The sequence below is a fragment of the Callorhinus ursinus genome, unplaced genomic scaffold (assembly GCF_003265705.2).
Source record: "Callorhinus ursinus isolate GAN/ISIS: 27379988/994484 unplaced genomic scaffold, GSC_fseal_2.0 scaffold42, whole genome shotgun sequence".
Classification (NCBI taxonomy): Eukaryota; Metazoa; Chordata; class Mammalia; order Carnivora; family Otariidae; genus Callorhinus; species Callorhinus ursinus.
In genome coordinates this window covers 2969353-2983420 of record NW_027397104.1, presented here as the reverse complement: position 1 = coordinate 2983420, position 14068 = coordinate 2969353, and the positions used below count along the sequence as shown (strand labels likewise).

Here is a 14068-nt window from a genome sequence, read left to right as displayed (position 1 = left end):
AACTCTAGTCAGCACGCCATGGGATGTACAAAAAAAGGGAAAACTGCAAAGAAATAAAGCTGAGTAATATATAGATCAGCAGTTTTCAACGTTTTCTGCCCACTAGAATCACCTTTAGACTCCCTTCCATAATCCGTATTTAGTGAGATTGTAAGGGTAAAATCTGGGCATCTGTATTTCGTTTTTACCAGCCACCTAGGTGACTAATGTATACCAAAGACTGAAGATAATTAGTATAAATAAATAATAAGGACCTAGAGATTTAGAGGAGCTGGAGTAGGTTGAAGATTGAAAGATGGGAGTGCTTCATAAAATAGGATTAGAGCTTGAGCCTGATGTTCAAGGAAGGGTAGTATTTAATAAGTGAAGAGTTAATATCCCTCAGGCATTTGTATTCTTTCTATTTCTTAATTTAAGGGTTTATCTTATTCTTTAATTCTTTCCAAATTTATTATGCACCAGCTTCATGTCAGGTACTCGTTAGGTCATGAAGGCAGTCTTTCTCCTTGAGTTCACACTTTACTTAGCAAGAATTTGTAAACAAATGACCCTATAATAAGATGAGCGCATAAACAAGATACAGTGGAAGGAATATATAGTGCTGTGGAGTTCTAGGAGAGATAATGTCTCATAACCAGGACTTTTTCAAGTAGTAAGGGAACGAAAAAGCCCCTTCAGGGAGCAAACAGGCTTGCTAAAACACAGGTAGCTAACCGCATGGCATGATCAGAGAAATGTAAGCAGCTTTATGTTGCTTGAATATAAAGTCTCATTTTGCAAGTAATGGGAAATTCAGAGAGCCATCAGATGTTTTGTGTGTTTGAGAGGCATCAGATCTTAAAAGACATTTGAAGTGAAAATAAGGCTTTCGTTCTTAGAAGTGATGGGGTATCAAAGATTTTAGGAAGGGAAGGGAAAAATCATATTTGAGTTCTGAAAGAATCCTAGTTGAGACTGAGATAGGGAGGAGAAGCCAAGATGAAGACTAAACAGAGGCAGTGGCAGTGAGAAAACAAATTTGAAAATAGGGCTTTGGCATGAGGTTTAGAATTTTAGGAGGTAATGCTCTTAGAAGAAAAATGGGAGAAGGTAGCCATAGAGGTCAAAAATGACAATTGCAGACTTGCTGAGTTAGGGTCCCTATGGAACACGAGGGTGGAGACATCCCAAAGGCTTATTGAACTATGTAGGGCTCAGAAGATAAGAGGCTGGAGCCTGATGGTTTGAGAGCTGTCAGCATGAAGGGGAATGGTGGCAAAAACCATAGGAATGACTAAGGTGGCCCAGGAAGAGACAGGGAAGAGATTCAAGCCAGGATGTATCAGCAACACCAGGATGTCGGGCTTGGCAAAGTAAAGCAGACAGCAAGCAAGATCAGTGGGGAACCAACTAATTAGAGGCAGCAGAAGGAAGATAAGGAGGGTGGCGGTTTGTTGTCTTCTGGTCAGTTTTTATATTTGTTGAAGGAAACTTCACCCTTCCATCCATCCAGTCAATAATTTTGTGCACAGCTGTATGTGCCAGGCTGTATTCTAGGCATTAGGGAAATAGCAGACAGACAAGTTCTCCAATGAAGTTCACATTGGGGGGTGAGGGGGATGGGAAGGGGAGGAAACTGATAGAAAAGTTAACAAATGGGGAAGATCATAAGAAGAAAAATGAGTAGATAGTGGTTAAGTAGCATGATGTGAAGGAGTGACTAGTGGCTGCTTTAACTGGGGTTGTCAGAATAGGCTACTTCTAGCCAACCATGTGTAAAATCAGAAGAGCAATTGAGCCACACAGAAAAATAAGTGTTGTTCAAGGTACTAAAAAAGAAAAGGACCAGGATGGCCTGTATATTTTGGGTGACGAGAATGAAGTGGGAGGCAGGTGTGTCATGCGACTTCGGAACCCTCCCTAGGCTATTTGGAATCTTAAGTGTCAATGGCAAGATTATTGAATTAAGAAGAGTTGTTGGGACTGCATTCAGTCTGGTGTGAGACAAGGCAGGGGGAAAAAACATCTCTGAGGTCATCTCTGGCTAACCAACATCTAAGATCCACTGCTTTTAAAAACCCTTCAAAGGGTCATTATTAAAGTGTTCTTCAAAACAGTACCTAATGGGCAGAGAACCTTTGGTGTAGTATCTGTTAGATGCTTTTAGGCAGGCACTGAAATTCAGAAACGTGAGTCATAAGGAATCTTTTTTTTTTTTTAATAAGGAATCTTGATTAAGAAAGGCCAGTTGTAAATCCATCTTCAAAACAGACTTACATAAAACTGTCTCCCTTCAGGAAACAGGTTTCAGCCACTAAAGCCGAAGCAGAAAAGGATGGAGTGAAGGTCCCCACAACCCTGGCGGAATACTGCATCAAAACTAAAGTGCCTTCCAATGACAACAGCTCAGATTTGCTTTATGACGACTTGTACGACGACGACATCGACGATGAAGATGAGGAGGAGGAAGATGCCGACTGCTACGATGATGATGATTCTGGGAATGAGGAGTCGTGACGTGCTCCTGCGGTGCCCCGTACTGCCCTGCCGTCTCAGGCCAAAGGGAGGGGAGCAAGTGGGGACCTAGCAACGGCCCCTCAGCAAAAACCTATCACAGGGGGTGGGAAAAACAAACACGGCTTCTGCTGACTCCCCTTATGGATCTCAGTTTGCTCCTTTTTATGGACCTCTTAATGGAGAGAAAGTAATCCTCCACAGAATGTCTGAATTCTTGCATTCTTTACCCTTCCATCACTGTATTGATTCTTTTTTTTTTTCCTTCTTCTTTAAACCCAAACTCTCGCCTCACTTCGTCTCTACAGAGTGTTCACAGCAAAACACGTTTGGTCTGTTTTTAGATTCTTGAAGAATTAAATAGTCTTTCATCGAGACGTTTAATGTGTTTAAAGCTGGGAACCCATTGGAAGTTCACAAGTGCTGCATATGCTGAGTAGCAAAAGAAAATGGAAAAAAAAATATAAAAACCCCACAAAACAAAAAAACAAATTTGCCAAGGTTTAGCTGCTCATTTAGTGTGTGTGCATTCGATCAGACCCACGGTGGTGAATTTTGTTTCCTTTCCCTTCTTAAGGCTGGGATACAGTGGGCATCAGGGACTTTGTGCTAAGCCTGATGAAATGTGTTCCTAAGGGCACAGAGCCCCTTCAGCCTCCAGAAAATCATCCTAACCCAGGGGGCCTCAGCTACTCTGAGGAGAGAGCGCAGATTTTGTTTTTTGAAATCGATTGGGATCTAAAGCCTGAAATAAATATTCATACTTTACATAGAACTGAGCACTTGATTGCTATTTATTTTAAAAGACAGAGTTGTTACCCTCCCCACCCCAAGGGAGTGGGGAGAGTGGAGATGAGAGAGAGAGAGAGAGAGAGTGAGAGTGAGAGTGAGAGAGAGAGAGAGAGAGAGAGAGTGTGTGTGTGTGTGTGTGTGTGTGTGTGTGTGTGTGTGTGTGTGTGTGGAGTCTTAGTGATGGGAACAAGGAGTTTAAAATCACTATGCCAATTTTGGTTGATGCTGCTGGGGAAAAAAAGTCAAAACTACTGGTGACCACTGTTGGGTGAGAGAACATCTGTTTTATGTGAACTTGGCCTTTCCCGCAAAGATTTTTTTTTAAATTACTCATGGTGAGAGTGTAGGTAGCCAGTTTTAATTACTCAGTATTACTCCTAGGTGCATGTGTTAAGATTTTGTTTTCATTGAGCTGCTTATGCCGATAGTGATAGCTGTGGATAGGAGACATGAGTGACCAGTTCCCACTTTCCTCTTTGGATGTGACCTGGACTTTTCTCTCCTTTCGATATACTCTGGCTGTGGAGGGCAAGCAGAAGTTGTGCATGGAGCTTGCCCTGGGCTGCTTTGACTTTTTTGGCAGGGCCGAGGGAATTGGCTGCAGGCCATGTACAGGCAACAGCTAGATTCTCCAACTGTGCAGTGGCTGCAGCTTTGACTTCCCTGGTCTCAATCATGTGTCACTTCAATCTTGAGATCCATCAGCCTTCAACCAGGGACTTCAGAACTTGGCGGTGACTTTTCTTTCTTTGGGGAGTGGGCCGGTTCATAGGAGGGCAGTATTCTTTCAGTGGGGAAAATCATTATAATGTAAAATTACAGACTTCGGAAGGAAAATATGAGCAGAGACTGGTTATAATCCTCCTCCAGATCCTTGTGTACTGGTGTCAACTTCTTTTCTTCAGATCATAGCTCAAGAACCAAAGGGTTGATGAGGGACGGGGGTAGGATGGATCCTAGAACAGAGTAGGTGATGCTTACTTCCTTAGCTCCTCCTTCCTTTCTGATCTCAGGGTTTTCATTCGCTCTTCAAACTCCAAACATTTGCTGACTAAATGTCAGCTGGCCTCTGGCCTCTAAAGCTTGATTTGGTATTACGTGGGAACGTTAACATGCAAAGGTTCGTATGGGACAGTATTGAGCCTGGTTGCAGAATCTCTGTCCAATCCCCATGGGGCCAGGACTACTTGTACCCCTGAATCTAGTGAATCCAGTCAATTCTGAGAACAGAGCAGCTCTTCGTGAGAAAACACTGGCTGCAAATTCTCACAGAAGGATGTTGGAACTAGCTTTTTACACCCCACACTTCTTAAGTAATGTTTCCGGATAACCTGCATATCTTCTGGAGTCCAAAGTCTCTCCTAATGCTCTGATTACCCCCTATCACCCCCACACACGTTTACAGCAGGTAGCTTGGTCTTCTCTCTTGGAGCGCTAAGATTAAGGCTTTTCTTTCTTCCCTTACCACGAAAGCATGTCTCTGCCCGGGCAGGCCGGGCACCTTGGCGTTGCGGAAGGTGCTGTGCTGCTTAGCCCTGTCCCAGTTAGACCCTGTTGGCCTCTGTTGCACGTTGACTCAGGGAGCCAGAGAGCCAGGTGGAGGTCATACCTCTCAGCCCTTTGGGGTGTTACTATTGAGGGCTGGCTTTGCCTCTGTAAGAGTACAATCAGTTCCAGAAAAGACTGGCATGTGTTGATTGGCTAGCAGGTAGACATTCTGATAACTCAGAATTAAATAACCTGTAAAACCCAGATGCTGGTTCCAGAGCTCTGTCCTGAGAACACATCCTGTGGCAAAAGAAAACTTGAGCATGTAATTTTTTTTCTTTTTGGGAGTAGAGGGCTCAGGCGCAGGCCAGAACCTTGTTAAGTACAGTTGTGCTGATTATTTGGTGTTAACATGAATTCAGAATCCTGCATTTTTAGATTCCTTTTGATTCTAGTGGAGGCCTCTCTGGATGCTCTTCAGGTCTGTGTGTTTTGAGGCTGGGTGGAGAAAGTAGTATCACGATTCCGTTGTTGCTTCTCAGAGTCTTCCCACTATTTCACATCATTCCAGAGTTCTTTTCTATTAGCCAGACTTTTTTGTAGTCCCCTCTTTCCTCTTCCCTGGAAATTGCTTTATTTGCTGGTTTCCTTATGTTTGGGACATACGCAGTAAGAGACTGTAGGGGAAAACGTGTAGTTCTCCACTGAAAGTTAACTCCCCACCCCTCCCATTCTGATAAATATGGTTTACATTTACAAAAAGATTCAGATGCAATTTTCAACTATTCTGAAACCAGCAGGACACACCTGACTTTAATAGTTTTCTTAGCTCAAACTGTAGATGTTTTTCTTCAGTTTAACTTATGAGAAAAGATTATCTGATGCATTTTTGTGTTGAATTTCCCCTTTAGTGGTTTATTTTGTCTTTTTCTGCCCATCTGTCTACTAATAAAATGTGAAATAAAATATACCTGTATTGCTACTTCCCCGTGGGATGACCCTCTTTCTTTGTGTTAAAGAAAACTAAAAGGTGGTCTCAGGACTTCCACTGTTCCCTCACAGGTAATGCCCATGACTCAGATGAAAAAATAAAAACCAAAACTGAATCTCACTGACCTGCCTTTTAGGATATTCTGCTCAACTCACCTCCTCACGGAATACACATTCCCAGTCCTTACTAGCTTTTAGGAAAGGTTATTAAAGACACAGCCATTTGTTAACCTTAATTCGTAAGTAGGGCACAGTCTGCCAGTATAAGTAGTCAGTAAGCTATGAGGGCGCTCCACTGCCCTCCTTAGGTGAGCCTTTTGTTTTCATCGTCATTTGTCTTTGGAACTTCCGGCTGCTCATTAATAAGCAGGGATCAGGCAAGAGATCGTATAAAGTCCCTATTTAGTTTCACTTATGAACACTTACTTTTTTTCTGGCGGGGATCTCAAGCTGTGGGTCACCAGCAGCACATGCCCCATCTGCTGAAAGGACCACTGATTCTAGAGGCCAAAAACAGAAAGGTGAAGCCTGACTCCAGGTTGGTTCTGGCACACCGACTTGACCAGTATTTGATGCCCCCACTCTGGTTGCTTATTTAGCCTAGTCGGAGGGGTTACTTAGGAGTGAGAGGCTGCAATGCCTTGGGCAAAACCTGGAGGTTGGAGCACAGTTGTGCTGCAGGCTAGTGGGGCCATCTGCCTCCTGCCACACACACGGCTAGTGGATGGCCCTGATCCCTCCCGGACTCGTGGCCTGGGAGCAGGAGGAAGGAGCCACACCGGAATCCTGGCCCAGGCGAACGGCTGCTTGGGACTTTCTGGAGCAAGTACTTCACCCCAGATCCACTTACCTACTTCACACCACCGTGACTCGCTACTCTTCTCTTCCACCCCATCCCTTGACTATAAACACCAAGATTCTGTTTGGTCGCTGAAGAACAAAGGATAGACAGGGTGAGCTGTTCAAACTTCCTCTCAGGCCATGAGAAACACATCCTCCGCTCTTACCTTTCAGATTTTAATGTCTGCTGACATTTGGAAATGAAAGGACCCCGCCCTGGTACTCCTTTTGACCGGGGCCTGTAAGAGATTGCCTTATCAAAGTGAACTTCCATAACCACTGCCCAGTGCCCTGTCAGCCTCATTTACCTTTCCACTCCGTGGATGCTGACCGGGACAAAGAAGGGGTGCCAACTGAAGCCCTCACAACCCGCTGTCAGAAGACTGACCATGTGGGTTCTACTTGTACAGCTCTGCTGTGAAGTCCACGGTGCCTGGAACAATCACGAAGACGGCCTGTGCCCTGAGCTCACCCTTTCAGTCACACCACACAGACACCGTGCATGCTCTCAGAACTTTATTAGGTGGAGATTGGGCAAAAGAGAAAACCCCTGAAACAGTCGCCCACCTGGTTCAGGACAACTGGAATAGAGGAGCCTTTGCTTGGAGACGTGCTCTCACTGAGGTGAAGGTGTATCTTTGATTTTTTTTTTTTTTTTTAAAGGGAGCAGACTGACTGAACATCTCTGAGCACAACTTCAGACGGTTTTAAAAAATGGTCAGCCAGAGGAAGGCAAGTTTCTTGGGGACAAGACCAGAAGCAGAAGCCTCTGGTTTGTATGAAGACAAACAGGTGCCACTTTCATGTTGAGCAGGAAGGACATCTCTGCTATTCCCAGATGAAGATTTGGTAGGAGAGGAACATGACAAATGACAACAAGGGCCAGTTTCTCAAAAAGAGAGAGGGCTAAAGTCATTACACAGGGAAGGAAACTCAAATAATGGCTTACAAGGGAGTGAGATAAGTCGTGATTCTTCATTGGTACCTGACCCCAGTCCCCAAACTGCCTTAAAAGCAGCCCTTCCAGACACTGCTCCCAGCTGCCCAAGGGCTGGGAGGCCACAGAGAAGGCCTGAAGGCAAGAGTGGGAAAGGGGCGTATTTGCTACAGCGAGCAGGGGCTCGAGTCGGGATTGCAGACCTGGCTAAGAGGAGCAGCTGTACCCCCCCAGGCCCCCAAGACTTCTATCACATTTACAAATACATACATAAATACATTACATACAATAGCGAGTCTGGGAGGCAGGCTCCCCACAGAGGCTCGGCTAACACAGTTACACGTCTCAGGAATTCTAGGAAAGGGCGCTGGGCTTCCAGAAATGGGCTCCGTGTGTTCTCTCCTGCCCAGGGTAAGCCCCGCCCGAGCCCACCCCTCTTCAAAGGTTCAGTTTGTCCAGTAGGGAGAGTTGCCGTAGGCGGGCTTGGAGGCTTGCGACTTGGGCTGCAGGGAGCTGGGCTGGCTGCGCTGACCCGAGCCACTCTGAGGAGGAGGAGGAGGAGGAGGAGGAGGAGGAGGAGGAGGAGGAGGAGAGAAGGCTGTAAGGGCTGGAGCAGGCCCCCGAGGCTAGGGCAGGGTGGCTGCCTCCATCACTGGGCTCACCTGGGCATCCTGTGGCAGGTGGTGGTGTAGCAGCTGTGAGTGAGGCTGCTGGTGGGCAGGGAGGATGTGCAAGAACGGTGGGGGCGCATAACCGGGGGCCGCACCGGCGGCCAGGGGCCCTGTGGAACCCAAGGCCGAGGGCAGGCTGAATGGTGGAGGAGTCCCTGCGTGAAATCCCTGCTTGTCAAAAGTCTGCAAGGTAAAGAGACCATGGTAAGGGGCCAGCTTGGGCGGCATCTCCCACCGGCAGACCCATCCAACCGAATCCTCCCTCACCTGAGTCTTGTTGTACACTGAGCCGCTCATGTCAGGTAAGCCGGTGGTGCTTGAAGACACGGACACGCCTAGGAGGGAAAGCAGTTGTTCCCATGGCCGTTGAGCCCAGCTCCAGCCTCCCCCACCTCCAGGGGCACTCTGGGGTAGCCTTGCCTGAGAAAGAGTCAGTAGAAGACAACTACTCTGGGCCTCAATCCTGGAAAGGAGGGGTAGACGCTACCTTTGCCAGGCCCAGAACCTGCAGACTTGTTTTGTCCCTGTGATGATCCACCATAGCCGCCCTTGGTGTAATCTCCCGCTGCTGTCCCCTGGGTCAGGTCGTCATAACCTAGCATGGCAGGGTACAAGAGGCACGTGTGAGCTAGGCGAGCCTTCCCACCTGCATCTCTCCGTGCTGGGAGCACCTCTCACCTGTGCTGTAGCTATGCTGGCCGTAACCGCCGGCCTGCTGGAAAGGGGTGGTGGGGGTGCTGAGGTTCACACCATGCTGCTTGGCTGAGGCCGGAGGGACCTGGCGGCGCAAGCGGAAGAGGCGTCAGTGGAGGAACAGGGCAGAGGGGAGGAGGTGAGGTATCCCCCGGCTTCGCCCCAGGCAGCACAACCACAAAGCACCTGCGTTCGGTAGGCCGGCCCGCGCTGGCCGTAAAAACACATGGGAAAGGAGCTTTGGCCCCAGCCTAACACACTGCTCACGGCCAGGTGAGACCGGGTAGGGTCAGGTCCCTCCCTCCCTGCTTCTGGTCCCCACAACTGGAGTAACAACACCGCCGACACTCACAAACATCGTGGGCCCATACTGGAAGGCACTAGGCACGCCTGTGTAGTAGGGGAGGCCAGTGTAGCTGTAGCCAGGGGGCAGCGCAGGATTCAGAAAGGGCTGCTGGGCTGTGTGGTGGGCCTGGGACTGGCTCTGCTGCGGCTGAGCCAGTGTGGTGGGGGGTGCAGGGGATGCAGAGTCACCTCGGCCAAACTTTGTCACATCACCTAGGAGAAGAGGAACACTGACTCGAATCACTGCCCCCACCCCCTCCTTATCCAACAAGGAAAAAAGCCAGACTGGCTCCTGTCAATAGGGACAGGTCTAGCTGCCGGCTCAACAGGAAGCGAGCAGGCCTCGCTCAGCCCTTCTGCTTCTGTTTCCAGATGCTGGCATGAGCTGCGGACCGGTCCCAGGCCCCCCCGCCCCCCCACTCCTCACCCCTTGAACAGACTGACCTGAATACGGGTTATTAGCTAGGCTCCCATCTCGGCTGGCCAGGGCTGTGGGCGTGGCAAAGGGAATCCCATAGTAATCCTAGGAGAGACCACGGAGGCTCCATCAGCAGAAAGGCCTCGGCCCAGTCCCAGGAGAGCAGGCCCAGCAGGCAGCCCAGGCACTCCAGGTGATGCCCCGCTCCCCGGACAGGCTGGACTGCAGGGACACAGGCACACCCCCAGAGGGCGGCCCCAAATTCAAAGAAAGTGCTGCGCATTGGAGTTGTGCAATGTGGCAGCCGCACAGTGTGCAGACGCGCTGACAAGTCCGTCAGCCTTCGCCAGGCAGAGCCCCAGACGGCCCAATCTCACGGTAATTTACGGCACAGGTGGGCGCTGGTAACGCCACAGGCCAAACCGACTCCACTGGCTTTTCCTAGGTGACAGACTCTAAAGGGCAGCTAGGAGAGCTGACTGGATTACAGCACCCTGAAAAGGAACCAGCAGGAGAGGGGGTGCCTGAGGGTTTAACAGACGTCAGAGCAGCAATGCCAGGCAGGCACAGGTCTAAGAGGACCCCAGGTAGGGTCCCCAACTGGCCCCTTACCACCCACGCTGTCATGGCAGCACTGACCACGGGGGAGCCAGGGCAAGTGTGGGCACCAAGAGCGCCAAACAGCAGAGCTCTGTGGGGCAGGGGAGGCCTGACCCGGCCCTCACTCACCACCCAGGGCTTTGCCAGCACTGGACATATGGCCCCCTGGCCTCTGGGCCCCAAAGGGAGCCTTCCTGCTTTCTTCGTGGGCAACAGTGCCTGGTCACAACCAGACAGGATGGCACCTCTACCCTCCTTCAGCCTCATCTCCACTTAACCTCCAGGAAACCCATTAGCTTCCTCAGCCCAGAACCCCAGGAGGCAGCAGGACCAGGAAGTCGCAGAGGTAGCAAGAACACAACCGGGGACAGACCGAGAGCAAGCCCAGGAGGGGGAGCTCTTTCACAGAAAAAAGGAAAAAGTAAAGGTCGGGACTAGGCACAGAAGTACCAGACTCTATAATCAGTGAACAAAGGGTTGAAAAACGAACATAATGTATGTCAAGAGGTGGGCTCAGAGGTGATTTCTGCTGAGGCACAAAAGGATACAAAGACTTACAAGGCAGGGTGACTCCCAGGACTGGGATCCCACTGAGTCCCTCTTGGGGGCCCCCACCAGGACCCCCTCTGACACTCCCATCTGATGCCTGGGGCTCTCAGATCAGGTGGCTACAAGGTTTCCTCCTGAGAGTCAGGGGGCCAGGGCCACTTCCAGTTCCTGTTCTGCAAAGCCCTAAGGCTCAGGCATTCCCCAGAGACCCTAAGTTCTGTTGACCACCCCAGAAATCTGCCATGTCTTCAACATCCACTCTGGGTCCTTCGGAGACACGGGCGCAGTCGTGTGATGGGCGGCACCCAGGGGGAAGAGCCGCCTAGCCACCCACCTCTGCCTCTGGAAATACTTAAGCAGCCGGAGAAGCATTCTCCTGAGAGACAAGAGCTTCAGCCAGCAGGCCCGGGAGGTGGAGGGGATACCTGCATTCCCCTGAGCTCTTTGTGCGCAAGCAGAGCAGGGGGCAGCCGATGTGGAAGAGTTAAGGAAGGATGCCACACTGGGGGAAAACCTCACATGGAGCAGGGGCGTTCAGACAGCTACTTTCCATCACCATGAGTCCAGCAAAGGCCAGAGCAAGGAAGGCAGGGCGGGGCGGCAGGTCTGTCAGGGAGGGAGCACACCTCCTTCAGCACCGCCTCCCGCCACCCCCCCCAAGACCTGTGCACTGAGGCGCCCCAGCCTGCAAGCAAGGGTCGGATGAAAGCTGCAGCAGCCCCGGCCTCAGAGTGAGGCTGCACAACGAGTGACTCCCTGAGGCCGGCGCGCTTGTAAGCAGTGATGGCAGGTCGGCTCCACAAGGACCCAGCGGGTCACCCAGCCGGGGACAGACGAGCCATGCTGCCATCCCAAGCATCACTGATGGCCACTTCAGAGGCCAAAAACACTGAACGGCACTTCAAAGAAGAAGACGTGAAAAAAACTCTAGAGGTGGTCAGGCAACCCCATGTCTAGGCCATATGGTTTTCCTTTTTCAAAATGGGGGGGGGCTGAAGGAAGAGAAGGACCCACATGTAGTAGGGAGCACTGCCTCCTGGGACCTCAGGTCCCAACGGTCTCCAAGTTCCCAAGCTGTAAGCACAGGACACTCTTGCCCAGCTACAGTGACATGAGGCACAACGCTCGAAGGCCAGAAGCTTTCTCAGTAGGGTGGCAATGAAGGCCGAGGGAGGAAGAATCTGTGAAAGAGCCTGAAGCCCCTCATCCCCCACCACATCCCACTCACCATTGGCAGCCGTGACTGCAGCATCTGGAGCTCGTCATAGCCATAGATCTGCGTGAGGACCAAAAAGGGTATTAGGGACCATGTACCATCCCCTGGGAAGCCCAGGCCCATGTAGGGGCCTAAACAAGGTTGGGGAGATGGAACACGGGGACTCAGACCATCTGCTGTGGGAAGACACCTTGATGAAGGTTCAGATGAGGGAGAAATATTAGGGAAGGAGCAGCCCAAGGCCCGCGTCACCAGGTCCTGCCAGGTGTCAGCCTCTAAGGCCACAGGAGCCAGGCAGCCTGGAGCTATACACCATGCACTCACTGGATAGGCAGGAAGCAGTCCTCCAGGGCCCACGAGGTACTGGTTGTGCAGCAGGGGAGGTACTCCCTGGGGCAGGTTAGGGGGTGCTTTGCCTGTAAAAGCAAAAATCAAATGAGTGAAGATGCCACCACAAAGAGTGAGCTGCCTCAGCTACTGTGGGGGAGGGGGAGCTGAGCTCACGGTCACAGTGCTGCCCTATATGGGGCCACCACCAAGAGGGGAGGGCAGCAGCTGAGAGACACAGAAGGCTGTTCCAGGAAGTAGGGGAGACAAAGCACGTGACACCACATTCAGGCTCTTTCCACATCAGAGGGTTCCATGCCCAGACAGAAACACCACCCCTCACCCACTCCTGTCACACAGCACTGAGCAAACCTGAACATAAGGAACAATCTGCCGCCTCAGAACAGAACGAAGGCTGGGTGGTGCCAGCAGAGGGGGACAGGCTGTGTCAAAAGTAGCTTTCAGGAGTTTCTACCAAACCACAGTTTGCTTGGTCCACATAGACTGCCCAAGTCTGGCTGAAGGACAATCAGTGACACTAAGTGGCCAGAAGGAGCCCAAGAGAGCTATTCCCTGGTCCATTCACATCACCAGGCCATCTCAGCTCCAGGGAGGACTAAGGACAGAAAAGACAGGGGACCTACAGGCACAAAGGATACCAGGAATCCTGCCCAGGGGGAGCCCACCAGAAGACTGGTTTCACCCATCCCCACACATCATCACTGGAAGGACTGGGACTCTCTAAGAAGTCAGTGGAACAAAGTGGACCAGGGAGCAATGGCAGAGCTGGAGGGAGACCAAGATGTTCCTATGCCTGTAGCTACCCAGCATGCCCAGCAGCCACCTCTAGGCATCCTCCCTGGGAAGCCAAGCATCACCTTCTAGGGGCAGGGGATAAGTAGGAAATGTCTGGGGAGCACACACCTGAGGTCACCAAGGGCGTGGCCCTGGTACTGCTGCTGGGGGCACTCACAGTGGTCCCCCCCAGGCAGAGGCTGTTCACTGTGTTCATGCTGCTCGGCAGGCTGAGCCCTGAGGACGTGGCACCCGAGGCAGAGGTTGCTGCCGTTGAAAAGGTGGCTGAGGACTGGAGGGAAGGGGAGCTCTCCACACTGGCATGCTGGCAAAACAAAAAAGCGAGGACACATGGATGTGGTGGCAAAACACAAGAGTGCAAAAGAACCTGGTCTGGCATCTGGGTCTGCACTCTGAAGACCCGTCTGAGGGGCTCTGTGCTCCGTGCTCACTGTGGGCCCCCACACTGCAGCTGGATGAGGCCGTCAGGACGCAGCTCCTGAGCTGAGTATCATGCAGTTAAAGCTGAGCTTTGCTGACCAACACCCTCTTAAAGATCATTGTTCGAGCTCTGCTGTCTTACCTGAGATACAGACACCCACGTAAACCTTAGGTCAGATATGAACCCCGACCACTGGCATGTGAGGTGAGAACCCATCTCACAGAAAAGCAAGCAGTCTCAAGGGAGTCCATCACGGCACCACAGGCAGCCCAGCCCAAGTCAGAGCCTTCTGGGGACAGCTGCCTTCTACTAGGCTTCCTAACTAGTCTGATATGGAAGTCACAGGGGGCCAAGAGAGGCCTTTCCTCATAACCTGGGGACACTGTGCAGGCCACTAAGACCTACCTAGAAGGGCATGGCCTGCATCTCTGCCTCTTCAACAGGATCCACCTAGGATGGAAGGGTGAAACCC

The 14068-nt window shown here is 50.9% G+C and overlaps 2 protein-coding genes across 6 annotated transcripts in view; one reads left to right on the top strand and one right to left on the bottom strand.

Annotated features, from left to right (window-relative positions):
• The window catches only part of UBE2R2 (ubiquitin conjugating enzyme E2 R2), a 113604-nt gene extending 110336 nt beyond the window's left edge, over positions 1-3268 (top strand). For both annotated transcript variants that reach the window (XM_025852877.2, XM_025852876.2), the window contains one exon: positions 2277-3268. In XM_025852877.2, the coding sequence (XP_025708662.1) occupies positions 2277-2496 (220 nt within the window). In that variant the 3' untranslated portion in view covers positions 2497-3268. The remainder of the gene's footprint in view (positions 1-2276) is intronic.
• Positions 1-14068, bottom strand: part of UBAP2 (ubiquitin associated protein 2) — a 165609-nt gene that overhangs the window by 34028 nt on the left and 117513 nt on the right. For 2 of the 4 annotated variants that reach the window (XM_073881453.1, XM_025852871.2), the window contains exons 19-28: positions 13284-13479; positions 12357-12448; positions 12045-12092; positions 9694-9772; positions 9257-9462; positions 8890-8989; positions 8699-8806; positions 8479-8546; positions 8203-8394; positions 6190-6263 (exon numbers count right to left, since the gene is read on the bottom strand). In XM_073881453.1, the coding sequence (XP_073737554.1) occupies positions 6190-6263; positions 8203-8394; positions 8479-8546; positions 8699-8806; positions 8890-8989; positions 9257-9462; positions 9694-9772; positions 12045-12092; positions 12357-12448; positions 13284-13479 (1163 nt within the window). Of the gene's footprint in view, positions 1-6189; positions 6264-7104; positions 8083-8202; positions 8395-8478; positions 8547-8698; positions 8807-8889; positions 8990-9256; positions 9463-9693; positions 9773-12044; positions 12093-12356; positions 12449-13283; positions 13480-14068 lie in introns of those variants that run through there. The other 2 variants (XM_025852872.2, XM_025852875.2) reach the window with 1 other exon arrangement.